The following is a 20,438-nucleotide window of genomic DNA, read 5'->3' as shown; positions in this document are numbered from 1 at the left end:
TGAATGATAGATTGTTTGAAAGAATCCGGATAATTATCACAAAAGAAGTGAAATGAGAAGGATAAAGTACCAGCACTACAGATGTTTTTTCAAAGCTTTTCCAATCATTTATTTATCAATTGGTAATTTACAATAAGGTAGAGAGTTTATCACTTATATGGCTAGCTCTTGGATGATAATACAGTAATCAGAACTGAAATAAAGTTGCTACCTATAAAAGAGTACTATTAAATATAATTTTTTAGTTTAAGAATGTTTTTATTTATACTAATAATAATTTATAAAAATAAACATCTTTTAGGTTAATGATCAAACTTTATTTCCATTTTGAAATGGTATATTTAAAATTTAAAGTCTACTGATCACTTAATTTTAATCATAATGCTAAATTAACTGAGTCTTAACTTATTTAGGTTCATATTTTAAGAATCAAGAACTAAATAGGAAAAAAATAACTAATATAGTAGGAAGTATTCAAACAACATGGTCTATAAGTTTAATAGCACTGATTTGTTGAATACAGGAAGCTATTTACTTCACACTGATCAATATAGTGTAATCAAAAATCTGAATGTCCACCCAATGTCTTCACATTCTGATTATTACATTCTGATCAATGCCTGCATGCTCCAAAGCTCCACGCTACAGGTTGAAGAGAAGAGTAGCACGTGGTCCTGGGGAATTTTGAAGATGTTAAAGGGAAAAGATGACAAAAAGAAAAGTATACGAGAGAAACGTAAAGTCTCTGAGTCAGACAATAATGAAGGTTCATCGTAAGAGTCAACCAACCAAATTCACTACAAATAACTACACTAATGTTAATTTAATTGAATGCTACTAATATTCTATAATCAATAATCAAATTCTGATAGACTTAAACCATCTGTACATTCCATTAATCATCTTAGACTCATATATGGTACCATTCTTAAAATCATTCATCTGTTAATAAGAGGAACCCACACATTAAAAAGTCATCATGTAACTCAAAATATTTTACTTTTCCCACAGGCATTCATAGAAACACAGGACACACACATGTACACATATACTTCACACATTCATTCTACACGTTCACACATGAATACAAATTCCATTTAGCAGGACTTTTTAATGGCAGCCTCTCATTCATAAGCTTACCCTTTCAGTTCCAGTTCATGTTACAAATAGTAAAATCTATATTTTTTATACTGATTACTCTTAAAATACATATTTTCTATTAAACAAATAATTTGCTAGAGGTGAAGGTCACAATTCGGGATTTCTTTTCTCTAAATACAGTTTTTATGGTCTTAGTGACTCTGTTCCATAATAATTACTTCATGTCTATTTCTCCTGTACTAAAATTATTCTAACTATATACCTTAAGTTTATCTAAATAGTAAACTTTCACTGATACAACGGTAAGCTACATGAACTGCAAACATGCTCAAATAAAATTTTAAAATTATTTTAAAAATTTGACTAAATGAAAGCTAAAGCACAAATTTTCTCTTTCCACCCCTAAAATAGCCTTCTAGTATACATGTGAATTTAAAGGATCTTAATCGTGTTTTGGGGCACAGGAAAGTCTTTCTGTTTCATAGGTACTAATGGATTCACTACATTTAGCTAAAGTCTAAAGGCTGTTAATTCCACATAGCATTACTAATTTTAAACCCAAAATTATATCATGAAGGCAAAACACAAAACCACAGTCAATAAACATCATACTTGAAATTTTAAGAAAGCGTAACAAGAAATCTTTGAACATTATTCAGACATAATCTTTATTTAAAAATAAAAGGGGATTTTTTTCTACTTCAATTACATACCTCCCAATTCTGATTTTGAATCATCTGAATTAGTAATCCTTCACACTCTAGTCATTTCTGTGCTATGCACCATTCTTTTGAAGATGTGTAGATATTCGTGTATATTTGTGTATTTAGAAGTCATAGTTCAAAAAGTAACACATGCAAAAACCATTTTCTGTTGCAACTAAATGCCACTTAATACTGACTTCAGATTTCTTCTACTAATAAGCTCTCACTGTGTAGTTTAAGTGACTGTTCCTCTCTCATTTGCCATTCTCTTGCTTGGGGGTATGTAATATATATGGGAAAATGTAGTCATATTCCTGTGTAGAAAGAAATCTTTCATATGACCTGTGTAGATTGGGGCTTTGCATTTTACTCTTCAATTCAAATAAACAGTTTTGAACCAGAGCTGTGAATGCCATAAGGACTCCAAAATAGAGTCCATTTAATTTATCCTGGCGCAATATATGCTCAGACCTTAGAACAAATCTGAAAACATTGGTCTAATGGCTGTTGGAAAAACAAGGCATCTATAGGTTCTTGACTTTTGACTTGTTTTGCCAACACTGGGGTTCAAAAGCTTCCAAATTGGTGGACAGAAACTAAGACTTACTGAGAAAATGGAGGATGAGAAAGGAACCATGGTCAACAGATTAATTAATCTTTTTAAGCCTCTGGGCATTACTCCATGTATACTTCTCCTATACAGAGGAGTTAATTTCTAGGTCTGATTATAATCATGTTCTCATTTTCTTTCCAGTTTCCCTTCTCCTGCTAAACAATTGGGTAAGTAATGAAAACTAATTATTTGTTTTATAACTTTGTTTTTATACATGGGCTAGTCGGAAGAGTTGAATATTGTCACAGTACTGTTAAAGTCTTGACTCTGAAAATAGTAAATTTTGTCACCTTGAGCAGGTAACTTCAACTTGGATGACCACAATTGCTGTCATTAAAACAGTGAAATGAGAAAAATAAAACAGGCTGATTGCATTAAAATTATTCTACCAGAAGCCTCTGCAGTTAGGGATAAATGGAAAAGATACATACCAAAATTCCCCATGTCCCCTGCCTGTTTGCCAATAGTATGTAGGATTCTTGAATAAAAATATCTAAAAGCATACCAGATTATATGCCATTGAGGTCCTTCTACATCTACTAGTTGTATAATTTATATTGTATTTGGACATTGTTAACTATAACATAGTTTCTTTTTCATACAATTCAGTTTCTTTATTCCTGTTGAGACACATCTTTGAAATTTTTTAAAATTTTGTCTGAACAAAATAATATGTGATTTCCCAAGAAAATTCAGGGGCTTTTGAAGAGTTTATAAATATATTAAAACAGCAAACCAACAGAGAGAGATAATCTATTCTTTCAAACTAGTTCTGACATTAGAACTTTCCTTGCAGTTACAAATTTTTAAAAATAGGAACTAATTTAGTATATGCTGGTAAATTTATATCTTAGTCTGTAATATGTTTTAAAAATTGTTAAAACTTATTACAAATCCCACAAAGAGTAGATATAAATTGAAACAAATGTAATCAATTCCATTTAAAATGTGGCTTTGTTCATTTATGTTTGTTTATTCATTAATGTTTTTCTCAACCATATTTTAAATCCATCTGCATGAGATAGTAATTTTTACCCTTCTGAAAACTAATGATGTATTGTATTTTGAAAGTATCTATTATGGGCTTTTCATATAGCTGAGCAAGTTTTATTTTGTGATATAAACTTGAATGCATACATATACACACAGGCAGAGATATAGTTTTGTTTTTCAACACTTGGGATCAAATCCTGACCGTTATGCATACTGGGCAACTGCTCTGCACTTAACTGCTTCTTCAGTTCTATAATCGTTCCATAGATTTTGTTTTTGTTTTAGACAAGGCCTCATTATTTAGTTCAGACAGGCCCTGAACTCACCATGTAGCTAATCTTGGCCTTTAGCTCCAGATCCACCCTTCTGAGCCTTCCAAGTGTTGAATTACAGGCATGTGCCACTATGCTCAGCCATTTCTTAGAATTCTTGAATTTCTTCAACTCATTGCTTCAGTTTAATTTGCTATGAAACAGGTTAAGTGCAGAGAAAAAGCACTCCTCCTGACTTTAACAAGTTAAGAAGAAAAACAAAGTATCTACAGAGTGGAAAGATCATTGAACCAATTAAGGCATAGCAACTTTTCTACCGGTTTTCAATATTTTTTCTTTGGTTAGAAGTGGGAGAAGAAGTGTACGATGACGTGGATGCCTCTGACTTCCCTGCTCCACCAGCAGAGATGAGGTAATTGACATGCTTTTATTACCATGGATTGAAAATGGGATTGTTGAAAGCCTCACCTAGAATAAAAGCCTGAAGGTGTGGAATCTACTGTTTGCAATCATACTGATTCTGTCCTCCCGTGTAAAGCCCTGTGGTTGTCAGGTCCCAGCTCTGACTTCACTGCTAGGCTGTGAGCAGACCTAATACCCTTCCCCCTTCTCTCTCCCTCCTGGTACACTCACTGCAGCCCCTCCCACTCCTTCGACCCTGGTCCTGCGGTTCTGCTCCTGGTCTCCTGATTAACGTGTGGTTCGTGACTCATTAATTTCTGCGTTCTTTTATTTGCTCATTTACTGGGAAAACATGTTTGCGATCCTGGTCACAAAGGATCTCGATGATTCATCTCCTCCCTTTATTTTTATTCTTCTCCCAAACCCTTTTTGGTCGTGAATTTACCTCTTTATCTTACATCTCAGCCCTCATCCTTCTTGTTCAAGCCCCTTTTGTCTTCCACCAAATTATTTCCTTTACAAAAAAAAAAAAAAAAAAAAAAGGATTTGTTGTTTAAAAGGACTTTAAGATACAGTATGTTTTTTTTCACAAAAGCATCAAGGTCTGGAAAGTTCCATTCAAAGATTCTTTCTTTTTAAATCCAATGGTGAATAGTGAGCTTCTTTAACTCAACTGAGATTTCAGTTTAATTTGAAGCTAAAAGTGTACGAAAATATATTAAATGACTTAATACAACAAAGCCACATTTTGAAAATTCTTTTGATAGAACACAGAATGTTTGTACCTTTTCAAATAAATATGTAATATGGTTTGATAATACTGCATATAAAAGCAAGAACACCATTTAACACTTTCAAGAAAAAAGAATGTTGAATAAAAAAGATGCCATATTTGATTAAAGGAAGAAAGTAATATAAACGGATACAAGTGGTGTCTTCTGAGCTGTATTCATAAGAATGCACGAGAGGACTAGAAATATTTACTTTTTACCAGCATAGTTAAACTAATTTCACCAAAGCAGAGACAGTTTCTAGATCAAAGAAGTCAAAAGGAAAATGTGCTGTCATTCATAGATGAAGATCATGGCTATTAGTCAAAACAAACAAGACAGATGGAAAGAGAATCATTCTTCTTCAATGCTTCATGAAAAGAAATTCTAACCTGCAGTAACACGTTTAAGCTTTTGTCTTCCTCTCCATGGGGAAGTCATTCCTATTCTTGATAGTGTTTAATGCATTTTTCTGTTTTATATTACTGTAGAATGCCACCACATTCCCTAAAGCAGCTCTCCAGGAACCCAGAGTCACACACTGGCCTTTGTCCTACAGCAAAACAAGCTCCAGCTGATCAAACCTGAGCTGATACGGACTGTTTTCTTACTCACGGCTTATTCTCAGAGTTTAAAACAATGCTATGTTTTTTTTAACATAGCATTCAGTTTTTAAATAAATAATTTGTAAAGCTAGCTTGTGGAACATTTTTAACATTCATGCATATTTTGACATCCCCTGAGGGCTAATTGGGTCCAGCAGTTCCACCAACCTCCAAACTATGGCAAGGCAGGAGATGCTGAGGGCAGAAGGCAGACACTGTATTGGTTCTTTTTACAGTGAAGGAACTCCAGGCAAAGAATCAAAAATTTGGAATCAAACTTCTCAAATAAATTACTTGTAAACAAACCTGCAGCATCTTGTATTATCTAAACAGAAATCTACATTAGAGTTTAAAAATGTTTTACCACTCAGGGCCAAGGATTTAGCTCAGCAGCAAAGTGCCTGCCTGGCAAGTGCAAGGTCTTGAGTTCAATTCCCAGTACAAAAAAAAAGAATTTATTTTAAAAGTTTTACTATTCAACAAATAGTCTAGTTCTAAAATTTTCTTCTATGGAGATTAACAGCCTTTCCCTAGCATCCATATTTAACACTGGCAAGTGGATCTTAACCTGGACAACAAATTAGTGTCACCTGGAGAGGTTTATATATGTCAGTAACCAAACCCCACCCAGACTAATTAGATTAGAATTTAAAATTAATTTAAGCAAATATAAATTAAATTAGAATTTCTAGGAACTGAGTGAGGGCCTCAAGTGATCACATATATGACTAGGTTAGAGAATCACTCCTAGGTTAATCTATCTCTATTATCATAACTTGCTTTAATATAGTAAACATAGAAGTGATATTACAGAATTCCATAGTTGGGCCCTAGGGTATTTTTGAAAACTTGAAATTCATTAATTGGTCAAAATATCTAAAATATATCTTTCTCCCATTACAAAAACATTCATTAAAATGGACATTTTAATAAAGTAGTTAAGATAAAGATTAAATATCCATCATTTCTCTTAAGAAGCGCTATCATGTAACACCTAAAATTTTAATTTTATCTAAAACTTTTTTATTAATCAACATTTTCTTCCTTTCCTTCTCCATCTACTTTTATTTATTCACTTATTGGTGCTGGGAATCAAACCCAAGGCCTCATGTACACCATTGAGCTTCACTTCTAGCCTATGTGGCTCCATTTTAAGTATATATGAAAATATTAGCAAATAAATCAATAAATCAATCCAAGTCACAAAAATCAAATCTTAAGCATTCTGTCTGAGCCTTTTCTGTGACATTAACCCAGTCAATTATCTAAGAAGTGTTTGAAATATAAAAGATACAAGTTGAATCACATGAAACCACTGGTATGCAAACATGTTTCAGCTATTACTCAGTGATTTTATATGGTTCAAATTAAGAAGCTCTCAACTCCATTTTAACTTGTAAGCTGCATTCAATTGAAGAATCTCTTCTGAGTTATAAAATATTATCAATTATTATAAATGCCATTGTTTTCTAAGAAAAAATTAAGAACAAACTAGAACAAGAATGTAATACTAATAATTAGTATCATAGTATCACTGATATAGTCTATTTCATATATATATATATTTTTTTTTTTAATGAAGTGTTGTTTGATGTGTGTTCTGCCACCCTAGTTATGGAATCAATACTGGAAAGACCAAGACAGAAGACAAAGATCCTAAGAAACTGAAAAAGCAAGAGAAAGAAGAAAAAGACTTCAGGAAAAAATTTAAAGTAAGTCACATTTAGTAACATGCAATTCAAGGTATTAACAAAAGAAATCTGACTTTTAAATAATGAAATATATAATCACTTTAAAATATACTTGTAGAAACTAGGGAGTTAGCTTAGTGGTATAAATGCCTGCCTGGTAAATGTGAGGTTGTGAGTTCAATCCTTGGTACCAAAAAAAGGAAAAAGTAAAAAATAAAGTATACTTGTGAACATTATAATTACCCATCATCCTTTATGTTCTACAAAATTCATTTTTGATACAAATTAATTCCTTTAACAAATTAAACAAGTTATCATAATATACAATCTATATGCTATCATAATTTAAATTTAGATGTTCTTTGAAACTTGATAAGAAAGTAATCTAAAAATAATTGTTATATGAAATTGGTGAGATTATAAGTGACCCCTTACCCCTTCCAAAATTATCTTTAATGTTCTTATATTGTACTTGAAAACACTGAACTATTTATTTGGTAAAGATCACCTTAATAAACATGTTAGGGAATGGGTTATATAGTAATATACATGAAGCAGTAACTTATATGCATTTGTTTTTCCAGTATGATGGTGAAATTAGAGTTCTCTATTCAACCAAAGTTTCATCTTCATTACCTTCTAAAAAGTGGGGGACTAGAGATCTACAGGTAAAACCTGGTGAAGCTCTTGAAGTTATACAAAACACAGATGACACAAAAGTTCTCTGCAGGAACGAAGAAGGAAAATGTAAGTTGCTGCTTATGCTCTGCACAATGGCACTCCAGAATTTCAACAAGCAAACACGTTTTAGTGATCACCTTGTTTGTACTAACTAGTTTTGCTTAAAGGTTTGTGTGAGTTGCAGAAATAAAGAAACCAGAGATGATGCTTAGAGATAAAACTCTGGGAATCAAATGGAATCTGAAGCCCTAATTTCTTACCTGGCATGTTCATGTGTACTCTAAAGTGAGAAACACTGTGCCAAGGTAGTGAGTAACTCTTGCTTTGCCTTGGTAGTGAAATTATATAACATACCTCAAATCTAGAATTTACAGTTTTCCTACCTTACTAATTCACTTGTTTTTATTTGCTCTTTGGATTCACTTAATGCAACACATTGCCCCAAATAAGTACAAGATAGTCCCTGTCCTCTTTGATTTTATCGTTTACTAAAGTTGACAGAAATAGTTCTGTCAAATTTTGAAAAGAAGTGTATTTAAAATTCAGAGAAGTGTAACTCAAAACTGGGTTGTCCTGTGTTTGCAATTGAATAGCCAGCATGGCTGCCCCATATCAGCTTAGTTAATCTGCACGGAAAACATGGACTCTGCATTTAATTTTAATGGGAGGAATGTGACTCAGGGGCAGGAACTGAAATGGAGTTTCAAGAAAAAAACACAGTAGCTCAAGGATGGAGAACGCAGATCTAAAGTTACCACGAAAGAGGTGTGGTTGGCTTTTTAATGAATAATATGGAATGTTAGTACAACACACAAAGGGCAGGAACAGAAGCAGCATAATATTAAGATCTGAGGCTCACTGAAGATAATATACAGATAGGGCCACTGGAAGCCAGAAGAGAGAGAGAGAGAGAGAGAGAGAGAGAGAGAGGAAGGAGGGAAGGAAGGGAGGAAGGAAGGAAGGAAGGAAGGAAGGAAGGAAGGAAGGAAGGAAGGAAGGAAGGAAGGAAAAAGGAGAGGAAAAAACAAGAAAATTAATTTTCTTGTAATCTAGTCTAAGAAATTGTCTTAAATATAAAAAAGCTATGTGCATTAAATTGTCATCAATATATTAAAAGTTCAAAATGTTTACATAATTACATATCATGTTGGATAGACCCAACTGAATATTTTAAATGATGATGATAATAAGAATGCGATGCATATCTCATGACATAGTCATAGGATAAATATGAAGCTTGCTTAGTGAAGGGAAAGATTTATAGCCATGTTTAAAAAATAATTCAAGTAAAAGAAACTAAACTTAAAGAAACTGTACCAAAATATTAATTGTGGCTGTTAGGATGATGAGTCTAAATGGTATATTTCCTTTCTTCTCTTTCCCAAATTATTTCACATATTCTACAAGAGTTGTCCTAATGTTTGTCATGTGGGCTTCTCTCCAGTGTACAAGCTTCAGACACTTCCCTGTGGTAAGGTGAAAGAAAACCTTGCCATGGTAGTCCAAATCCCATCTAAAACAACATTCCCCTAGCCTCAAAGCACAGATAGATCCATGGAGATCTTGAGAATGCAAATTCTAATTCAGTAGGTCTGCAGCACAGAGAGACCTGACACTGTATTTACCAGCCACCTAGGTAACTGATGCTGTAGATACATGGGTTAGACTCTGAATAACAAGAATGTGAGTTACTCCACAGACAGGTATGGACATAGATAGGCAGGAATGCGAATAGCATTAGCAACAGAAGAATACAGAGATGGAATCTGAATGCTAACAGTGAGGGGAAGCAGTAATTTTATAACCTAATATCATTCTCTATTTAGACATCAATAATTGTAAGTATTGTTATGAAATACTAGAGGGCTCTTGTCCTCTTAGAATTTACCATCTTTCTAAAATGATGGTAGAAAGATTTTATAAACTTCTGGCAGATTATAATAAAAAAAATTAGTATCTTTTTCCCTGCTCTGGCTATAGTACCAGTGTATTTTATGATTTCTAAGTTCACTGATAACTGCTTCAATTCGTAGGTGGTTTGGGGATTTATTTAAATACACTAAAAATGAGATGAATATTGATGGTGCTTATGCATCTGTTGTTTTTTATGTAGAGACTGTGTTTGGGCTGGACTTGGTCATGACTTCCCCATTTCAAAAGCCAGTCTGAAACATAGCAGTAAACAAAAATGAGACAAAGAAGGGAAAGTAGTCACTAAGGTTTTGTCATCAAAAAGTTATCACTTGGATACTGAAGCTTAATGCTGCCAAGAATCTTGCCCTCAGAGTTATCCCAGCAAGTAGGGAAAAAAACAGGTTATTTATCCACCAGTAGGTTAAAACCTATTTGGGGGAAGTTAGAAAGTTGTTTGAGATGCTGAACAAGTTAACAGAGAGTTGTGGAACCCGGAGAAAAGTCATCCATAAAAGACAAGTAAATAAATAATAAACTTTTACACACAGGTGCTATCAGTTAAAATTTGGACCATTCACGTGGTGAAAGTGTGGCACTGTGTGTATGTGCTACTGCCTTGAATATTAGCATTATTCCAAGGTTTACTTAGCATACCTATTTAATTTCATCTTTCGAACTTTCTGTTTTCCTTAATGTTTGCAAACCTCCTAATTACTTCTTCCTTGGACTAGATCCTTGATCACACTCACTGCAGAGTCTGAGAATAAACCCAGACCTTCAAACTGAGCTATTTCCCAGCCCTTTTTTTCCCTTTTCTTTGTTATTTTGAGACAAGTCTCACTGACTCATTAAACTATCCATACTGAGCTCAAATTTGTGATCCTACTGCCTCCCAAAATACTGGGGTTACAGGTGTGCACCACCATACGTTGTGTCCTGATTATTCTTTATTTCCTTAATTTCTAATGCAGTCTTCCCACACTCCTTGAAGATTTGGGATGATTGTTTTATGAATTTAGTTTTCTCACCTAAAAAACTGCAGTAGCCTTTTAATGGTATATCTGTCTTTACCCTGACCCTCACCATTCCACTCATCACATACTGCTAAAGGTTCAGGCTGGTCTTGGGGCTCACTTGTTAGCCAAAGTCACAGCAGCCCTCCTGCCTCAGTGCTGAGATTACAGGCGTGTGCCACCATGCCCACCTAACCAAATATTATTATTAACACCACAAGTCATTAGGCTAACATATAACCCTTTGTGAGCTAGCCACATTCTACTTGTGTATTTTTCTGTCTACAACTGGCATTCCACAAATACAAACTGCATTCTTCTCATTCTCTAAATAAATTGTGCTGGTTCATCCAATTGTGCTGTTGTATTTGACTAGGAATACCCACCATTGTCTACTTAAAACAACTCTATTGTCATTTAAAATTAGAAGCACACATATCTTTCTTCCAGACATTCATGATCATCTCTTCCCAACTCTTCCATGATTTTACTTTTGCTACTATAATTGTCATTATCGTTTTAACTAGTTTATTATTCCTACTAAAAACTAAGCTTAAGAGTAGCTTCACTGAAATATTTTCAACATTGTGTTGCCACACAGTGTTCAGTGCATCACATCTTTAGTGGAGCTTGCTAGTTCAAATGTAACAATTTGGAAACGCTATATGGATATCCACATATAAGTCTGAACATTTAGACACTCAAAATAAGTCTGTTAAATAACCCAGCTGGTTAGCAGACAGAAGTTCTCTGTGTTAGCCTTAGTAGTATGATCTGCTAGGTATCACTGAGGAGCCTCTAAAACTTTCAGTTCCTTATTTTCAATCTGGTTTGTAACAAAAGTATCAGCATTTTAAGTATCACCATGTTGACCAATGCTTTTCTGTCCTTCATTCTTCTTAAATTCACTGAAGAAAGGAAAACAACTCGAGGTTGGTCATGATAGAAGTAGAGGGTAAAGCATGACTAGTAATCCCTTTACCACTGCAGAGTGGAGCACAAGCTGCTTTTATAGACATCGTTGCATTTGATGGAGTCTCACTCACTGACTTGTAGAAGTGAGAAATGTGTAGGCGTTGGAATCCTAATATATTTCTGGCACATCCCTAAATGTTTAAAATTTGTAGTTAATATCTGCACATATTCCACAACTCCAGGGTCTCATAAACTGTGAGTTTTCCCACCTTCTGTCACTAGAAAAAACTTTTATACAAAAAGTGTGGAATGAAACAGGAGCTGAGTTATTTGTGGCTAAAATGTTCTCTATTTTCTTTGGGCAACAAACAGAGAAACCTTAAAGGTGCTTTAGATCTTCACAAATCCAGTTGATCATTTCTTAAGTAAATCTTCCCTCAAATTTAAGACAAGTTTGCTATAGAAAAAATTTTTAAACTCAAACATTTAAAAAGTTTCTGTGATATCAAGTTCCAGAAACTAGAGCAAGAAGAGAGAATATAATTTATATTCAGTGTTATATACTATACACTTTTTTTCAATTATATTATTAGCATTTCCTATGAAGCTGGACATTGTTTCATTTGCTTAGATAAATTTATACACTATGATTTTGTTGTTTATAAACTGTATGAGGACAAACCAGGTAGGTTTGAGTATGTTTATTTTTCAATATAAAGCATAAGAAATAATGAGGAAAGATTGTCATTTTTATCAATCAAATACATTTGAAAATATGAGAATAAAGAATATTTTCATTTTCCCAAGACTCTTTTCTATTTCCTTGGTAACTTTACATTCACAGGAGCCTTCTAAAAAGTGACTCATTAGTCCTGAAACACATCAGTACTGTAGCAAACAAACATTTTGAGAGGAAATTAGCTGCCACATATGGGGGGTTGGGTGTTTGTTAGTTTATAAATGGGCTCTATCCTACCACATATTTCCAAACATTTATTTGAAGTCACTATGTTCTGCTCTGTGAATGTGAAGTTTCCAAATCATAATTTTGTACACCATTTGACATATACCAGCAATCACAATGTACAGAGCTGAGCACAGCAGCCATTCTACATGGTACAGAACCACACTAAAGATTCTTTTGTACGTTCTGTTAACATCTGCTATTATGAATGTACATGGAACACGTGAGAGAAGAGGATATTTTCCTACTGCAAAAAAGATGTTTCTAGGAAATATAGTGGAAAGATTATATAAAAAATTCATGATACATCACTTAATGTTGTCATGAATCATGCTTTTAACAGAATGAAGTGTTACCATAGATTCTTAAAGGTGCTTGGTAGCAAGACATATGCTATAGTGAGAGTCATTAATCCTGTAAAAATGCTATCTTAGCAATTTTATAGCTAGCGAGCCCTAAATTATCACATCATTTGAGAAGTAAACTACAGCAGCACAGTACCATCCCACACCCCATCTCCTGGATACATTTTTCTTAAATAATATTTACAGTCATTGAGGCTTATGTGGCACACACACATGCACACACAAAATAGCTCTAACAGAATCATCAACAGAAGTGAAAACTGTTTCTTAGAACCTTAAACAGGATAGATACAGGAAAGAATGTAGTCGGAGTTTGAGAATCTAAAAGGATAGTATTCTAGAATTAATTCGCGAAGTTGAAGTGATAAAACTATATATCATGAATTGCTAACTTTGGTCATATAAAGGACAGTTTTAATGTTTTAATACACAATGTTTTACCCAGACCTATAAAATTTTAGCAAAGTTTAGTCTTAAAAAATAAATTACCTAAAAGCACACAAAGATAAAATTTTCTTTTTTATTTTATGAAAAAATAAAACATCTCATAACTAAATAAGAGTACAAGAACACACAAACAGATAACACAAACTTTCTTTTCAATGAACTAAGATAAACTATTAGTATAAATGAGACAAATTAGCATATATATTTGTTACGGTTTGTATTTAGATGTTCCCCCAAAGTCTCATGTGATCATAGGTGACACTTGAAGGTGTCTGAATGTGGATTACGCACATGACATTACTATTTGGCATATGTGTTACTAGATTAGTCTAGTAATTCTTTTATTATAGTCCTGGGTGTGGATAATGGGAAGCCCCACTCTGGGTGTAGATGGCACCCAGGGATAAACGGGAAAAGGAGGCATGCTGCTACTACTTGTTGCTTGGCCACCTCCTGTCTGCCTTGCCAGGGACTGTTTCTCTTCCATGATGCCCCTAAAGCATGCTGCCCTGTCTTAGAAGCAGCCAACTATGGACTGAAACCTCTAAAAACTATGTGCGGAAATAACTTTCCTCCTTTAACTTTGGATGTTGGATATTTTGTCTCAGCAACAAGAGAAGTAACTAAGACATAACTGAAACATTTTTAAAATAACAGAATATGTAACCTAAGGAAGTATTTAAACTTTTCCCTATTTCCTCTTTATCTTTCATCTATTTTGCTCTTTGTATATGTGTACATATACATAAAATAAGAATATAGTAGTTGTAGTATTTATGAATATATATTTCTCATATAATATATATTCTTTATTTGTATATACATTACATATACACACTGTTAATATTAAATGAACTGGGAAATGAAAGGATATCAAGTGACCTTGAATGTTAACTGTAGGTGTTCTTACATTAATAATTTTGTCATACTTTTGTTCTAATTATAATAAAACAGAAAGTACGACATTGTCTAAAATTTAAACTCAAAAAGATATTACTTTATTGTTTCTACCATTTTGACATATGCTTTATTATTCTATATAAAATAGCATTTGATTCTTTGTTTTCCAAATATTATAGTTATAAAGTTTTCGTTAGAAATAATGAATTTATTGATAAAATAGATGTAGTCTTAGCTTGATATGCCTTTTTTTTAAGTAATGGGCATTGAACTCAAGGTATTCACACTGAGTTGTATCAGCAGCCTCTACCCTTTTGATTTATTTTGAATTGGAATTTACTAAACTGCTAAATATCCTTGGCTAGGCTCAAGTCCGTGATCTCCTTGCTTCAGCTTCCCAGAGTGCTGGGGCTATAGATTACAGACATGAATGCTCAGACATTGTTTACTGTGGAATACTTTTTGAATATTAAGTTCACTTTCTTAAATTTCAGTTTGTAATTTTAATTGTATGATCTTCACTTTAGAAAAATCTTTCATACTAAATCAACAAAATATGATATCAATGCATTTCAGTAAGTTTATCACTATAAAAATCTTTTTATAATCTTTTAACACATTTAATCTGATAGACAATCAAAATTAGATCTAAAGTAGATTAAGACCAATAGATTAACTCAGAGAAGTTAGTTAGGGATTTATTGAAGAAGCAATGAATGTTACTAATCTTATGGCTACAACAGATTTTAGGCACTAACACAAAAACTAATAATTTGAAAGGTTAGTAATGATTAATGAAATGTCAGTAGACATTTTCCCAAGAAAAATAGTTCAGATTTTTCCTTAGAAAAAATTTGTACAATGAGAAAGGAAAGAACAAAACTGTAGCTTTCTTTGCATAAAATATAGTTTATTGTTTAATCATTAAAATCTCTAGTATGTATTCTAACAATACTTTTGTTTCATGCATGACCAAATGCAAATGTTATACTTTGAAATGACATTGTAGAAGCAATTCTGCCATACTGAGTAAGAGAGTGATTTTGTGGCCACTTAGATATTCTTTCCCCCAGAGACCATTATTAGCTCAGTGGCATCTGAAAGGGAATTTGACACAGTACTGACTCTGTATAATGTAACTTGAAAAAGTAAGTCTTAGATCTGGTCATATTTAAAACACTTGGATATAAGTGGCTTTTGTAGTATAATCATGGATCATGCAGGTATGTAGGTAAGAGCTTAAAGAAATAGATGAAAATTTGAATGAGTCCTGTGCTTCCATCTGCAGAAATGATTTTTTTTAAGAGGAAGGGAGGAGATATTCAAAATTGAGGGAAAAAGAGATACACCACAGAGAGAGAAAAAATCTGCAGAAATGAAGATGCAAGGAAGGTAAATGGACACAAATAAAAATAGGTCATATTTGGAAATAGATAAATCATCAGCATATTATATTAAAGTAATTTTTTATATGTTTCTTAAAATAAATGAAAGATTTTTTTCAAAGCTGTACCAATAAAAAGTTTATTTTCTTTTTGTTCCATAGATGGTTATGTACTTCGGAGTCATCTGGTAGACAAGTAAGCTTATTTTCTTCTACTACTCTATTTATAAAAAGGAGTCTTGTGTTTTTCTTTAAGAAAGATTTCTAGTATCCTTTAAATAATATAACTGGCTAGACTATCATAAATAAACTGAAAATCATATTTTACACTAATATCAAGTCAGTATATATATAACAAAGTTAAAATTTTCATGAGGGCAAAGAGCCTTTCCCTTTACGCAGTTCAGTTTTATATACTTATCGGGCTGTCCATTGAAGACAGACAGAGCAAAACTACTGAGCCTTTTACTAATGCTCTGCATTTCGCTTGCTGATTAATATAGTTGGTGAATTGAATGAATCAGAGGCTAAGTAATATCTACAAAATAGGTACTAGTGCCACCTGACAACAGCTTACTGGTTAGTCCTTTGTACTGTGAATTTTTCTACATTTATATCAGGCATAGTGGAGTATTATGTTGCCTTTGTTGAAAACATGCCAGAAAAAAGATAGTAGTCAATGATGCTTCTCACCCTTATGAATAAGACGTTGTCACAGACTGCCACAGTCTGATACGAATGTGCCATTAGAATCATCCAAAAAGGATACGATTCTATTTCAGGAAACCCAGTACAAGAAATAAACTCCATTATCAGTTTGGGTCTTACAGCAATGCAAAATATTTATGGAATGCAGCATAATGAGAAAATCAGGAAGATTCCCAAACTGCTATTTCATAAACAACCTGATATCAAGAAGTGGAAAGAGATAAATCATTATTCAGAGCTCTGGCAGCAAAGAGAGTTAAAAGAAAAATCAACGTGGTGTCTATCTTTTTTTACTCAGTAATAATCACAGTGATAGGCAGGGAACATTTCCCGTAGATGCATATACTATGCTTCCATCGTGTTTACCTTCCCTCTCCCTGGTACACTTCCTCTTTCCTAATAAGGCAGTGGGCTTTCAATAGGGCTTGTTCTATGAAAAATACAAATTTTACAGGAAGAATGGTTATCATATGATGATTAAGGGAGAATATAGGGGGTATACTGTGTAAGTAATTATTGGTTTTCCACCTATTAAAGTGAGAAAACATTTATTAAATGAGTGGCAGACAGAAAAATCTGCATCAGATTTCAATAGATCAAAGCCCTGCCGCAGTCTCAGAGGAAGGACCCTAAGGGAAGCCACAAGGAACTCACAACATCTGCCATAGTTGGTAGCCATTGTAGATCCTGCTCCTGCTCCTATGATGAAGCACGGAGAGAGGACCAGAATTCAGAGTGGGTCTGGTCTAAGTGACAAACTTACCTCACATATAAAAACTTTGGAACTGTATCCTACGTTTCATGAGAATGCACGTATTTATAATACTTTCTAACTTATAGGCTATTCTGTTTCTCATTAGATTATAAGCTCCTTAAAAAGCCATGCTTGTACCTTACTCTTACGTATGCCTCCTTGTACACAAGAGGGACCCAGTATGTTTGCTGTGTGGAATATTTCACCAGATTCAGGGCCAGGCAAAACTTGAATTGTATAAAAGTAGTCAAAATTACTATTGTGGATGATACCTTTAATAATAAATAATATTTTAAAATTATGGAATATAAGAATCTTCCTAACAACTATACCTCAGTTACTTGTAACTAATATTCACATCTTATAAAATTGATATTTATAAGTTATAATTAGAAATGTGAAAATGGTGGGGCTGTTTCCAGTACCAAATATTATTGTGTTTAATTCAATGTTTGAAATTAAAATGAAAGTATAAATCTAATATTAATGGATTTAAAACTCTGCTAGCGTTTGGGAGTAAAGCCGTTGGTGGGGAATTTGCCATGACTCAGCACTCATTTCTGAGTGCAGTTGTATGCTGACTCATGGTGAGATTTGAAGATGCTAGAGGAGTTCATAGTCTGCTTCAATCATCCTGTTTGTTGATGAACCAGGATTAAATAAAGCCAATGAAAAGAGATGCAAATATGAATATGAAATTTCTTTCCACTTGTAAATGTGTAACATGTAACTGCTCTCCATGAAAGGTCTGTGTTCTATAAAATTACACTAGTGCCCTTTTTTGCTATCTGTTGCTTTAATGTTAAGAAGCTTTTTTTGACAAAATGAAAATTATTTTCTGCCTTTACAGTGAGGGAGAGATCTACGATGATATTGCTGATGGTAAGTATCATAGACCACTATCACAAAGAACATCAACATGGAATTTATTATTTATACAAATACTGAAAATAACTTGTTGGATTAACTAAAGCCTTCCAATCTGATCAAACTTTAAGTTGGAAAAGGTAATATTGCTCTGGTATCATGGAGGAAAAATCATGTTCATGCAGGGATGGAAATTAAGAAAAATCTTATTTATTTCCTTTGAAAAATACAAAAGACATTGGATGAATTTTAATTCATATACTACAAATGTTAAAAATTTCTTTCAGCCAAATAAATATTCACTATTGGTCAATAAGTAGGACCTTATTTCAGAATTAATAATACTAACATGTGTCATACTTTGCTAAAGTTTAATTTAAAATTAATCTCAAGTGAAATAGAATTTAGTGATAAGTATGTTGCTCTTTAGTCTTTTAATCATATAAAACTTACTGATATTTAGCATCTTCAACCTCATTCAGAATGACCACAGAAAAGTACTTTTATAAGTGCCAGATAAAATAAAATAATTTGGGGTTCCATTTTTGATGGAGAATAAATCTATATATAAATTTTTTTGGAATGGTACACTGAATAATGAGAATTAAATACATAGTCTTTTATTTCATTTGTTTTTCATAAAATGAGCCAATTTTGCCTTCTCTTTTAAATCTTAAATCAAGAGATCACCCGTATCTCCAACCTTGGAACATTTAGAGGGCAAGGGTTACATATAACTGTATTTAAATTTGTATGTTTTTTTCTTTCAGGTTGCATCTATGACAATGACTAGCTGTCAGCTCTGTTCATTCTGCTGTGTATATTGTTGTTCATGAAGTTTAACTTCTACATGGAACACATAATTGGACATCACAGACAAATGAATGCACAGAAATACTTATGACCATTCATTACAAAATTCTTATTTTCTTTATAAAGTTTTGAAAATTTGAACTTAAAAGCCTTTCTACTTAAATATCAAAGGACTGCATCAGATATAAGAATTATTAAATTTCTGCTTTGGCTGCAATAAAGGCATTTGCTTTTAGACTATCAATGGACAATTTCTTCTATCCACCTCCCCATCCAAAAAGAAAAAAAAGGAAATAATTCTAGAAAAAAATGACCATTCTGTCTAGAAAACATGAAGAAGAAGAATAAAGAGTATATAGAAGGAATTGTGAAGCATTCCACAAGAATGAAAACTTTTGTTTATTCACTTGCAATAGTATATTGTCTGTTCAAATCATCCATCTTTTTAAAAGGCAGAACAGTCTCTTTTGCTGGTGGATTTTCAAAAATTATTGTAAAAACATAACTTTGTATAGTTTGTTCCTATTTGTTAATTGTGAATATGTCTTAATTATTTGATAAGATCATTACACATTCAAGTATGCATATCTAAGATTAAACTGTAGAAGAGACTAAAGTGAATTTTATTTTTCCAGATTCATGTGATGATCATTTAGTTTTGAATTCATTTTAAAGTCCTGTTGTAACTACAGTGGGTATAAAGGAGGCTTCCTAAAGCTATGAAGAATGGAAGAACAGACCTTGAATTCGCTAGTCTTTGATGGCTACTATTTATTATGAAGAGTCTTTTAAAGATCTTAAGTTTTGTCTTTCTTTTCCATTACATCTCCAGAAATTTATCAAAAATACATTTCTAACTAGTTTACTAGAAAGTTGGCCAGACAAAGCGTAGCTTAATAAATCCCAGTGATCAAACTGAAGTGCACCCTACTGGTACATATTCATACCCGTGCAACCCAGTTTCACAAAACTATGAAACATCTGATTTCAGATGCATAGAACACTGAACAACATGATACAAAATGCAAAATCCTAAAATCCAAGAAAATAATATACTTGGCCATCTTTATCACAACATCTAAAATATGAAATACACAAATCCTAAAGCTTGATGGTCTATTGAATCATAATGTGATTCAAAATATATTAATTTTATTATCTGTAAAACCAGCTTTCTCAACATTTTTAGTTTCCTAATTTTTAAAATTGGTACATTTTAGATATACATGATAAATTCATCATAGGAAATTTACATCTGTATAGGAAATATTTTCTTTGTTTCCTATTCCCCTCCCTCCCTTCAACCCTTCTTCCCTTCCTTATTTACAAAAGTTTTACTTTCAATTTTTTCTTTCTATTCTCTTTTTCATGTCCCTTCCTTCCTTTTCGCCTCCCTCTTGTTCCCCTTCTCATTTGAACATTTTATTCCCTTTTCAAATATCTATTCTACATTTTACAAATATCTACAAATATCTATTCTACATTATACTTTTGGTTTCTCACACCAGAGAAACATTGGGGTATTTAAATATGTGTGTCTGATTTCTTTCACGTGAAAGTAT

At 32.9% G+C, this 20,438-nt stretch overlaps 1 protein-coding gene across 3 annotated transcripts in view; it reads left to right on the top strand.

Annotated features, from left to right (window-relative positions):
* Positions 1-19,120, top strand: part of Fyb1 (FYN binding protein 1) — a 141,658-nt gene extending 122,538 nt beyond the window's left edge. For 2 of the 3 annotated variants that reach the window (XM_013152906.3, XM_013152907.3), the window contains exons 12-19: positions 636-773; positions 2,560-2,585; positions 4,029-4,095; positions 7,073-7,172; positions 7,736-7,898; positions 15,897-15,930; positions 18,047-18,078; positions 18,834-19,120. In XM_013152906.3, the coding sequence (XP_013008360.1) occupies positions 636-773; positions 2,560-2,585; positions 4,029-4,095; positions 7,073-7,172; positions 7,736-7,898; positions 15,897-15,930; positions 18,047-18,078; positions 18,834-18,856 (583 nt within the window). In that variant the 3' untranslated portion in view covers positions 18,857-19,120. The remainder of the gene's footprint in view (positions 1-635; positions 774-2,559; positions 2,586-4,028; positions 4,096-7,072; positions 7,173-7,735; positions 7,899-15,896; positions 15,931-18,046; positions 18,079-18,833) is intronic. The other variant, XM_013152909.3, reaches the window with a different exon arrangement.
* Positions 19,121-20,438: the final 1,318 nt, after the last annotated feature.

Source organism: Cavia porcellus, unplaced genomic scaffold (assembly GCF_034190915.1).
Source record: "Cavia porcellus strain 051 isolate PalLab524CR breed Dunkin Hartley unplaced genomic scaffold, mCavPor4.1 scaffold_11, whole genome shotgun sequence".
In the NCBI taxonomy this organism is placed as follows: domain Eukaryota; kingdom Metazoa; phylum Chordata; class Mammalia; order Rodentia; family Caviidae; genus Cavia; species Cavia porcellus.
This window is presented reverse-complemented; position numbering and strand designations above follow the sequence as displayed.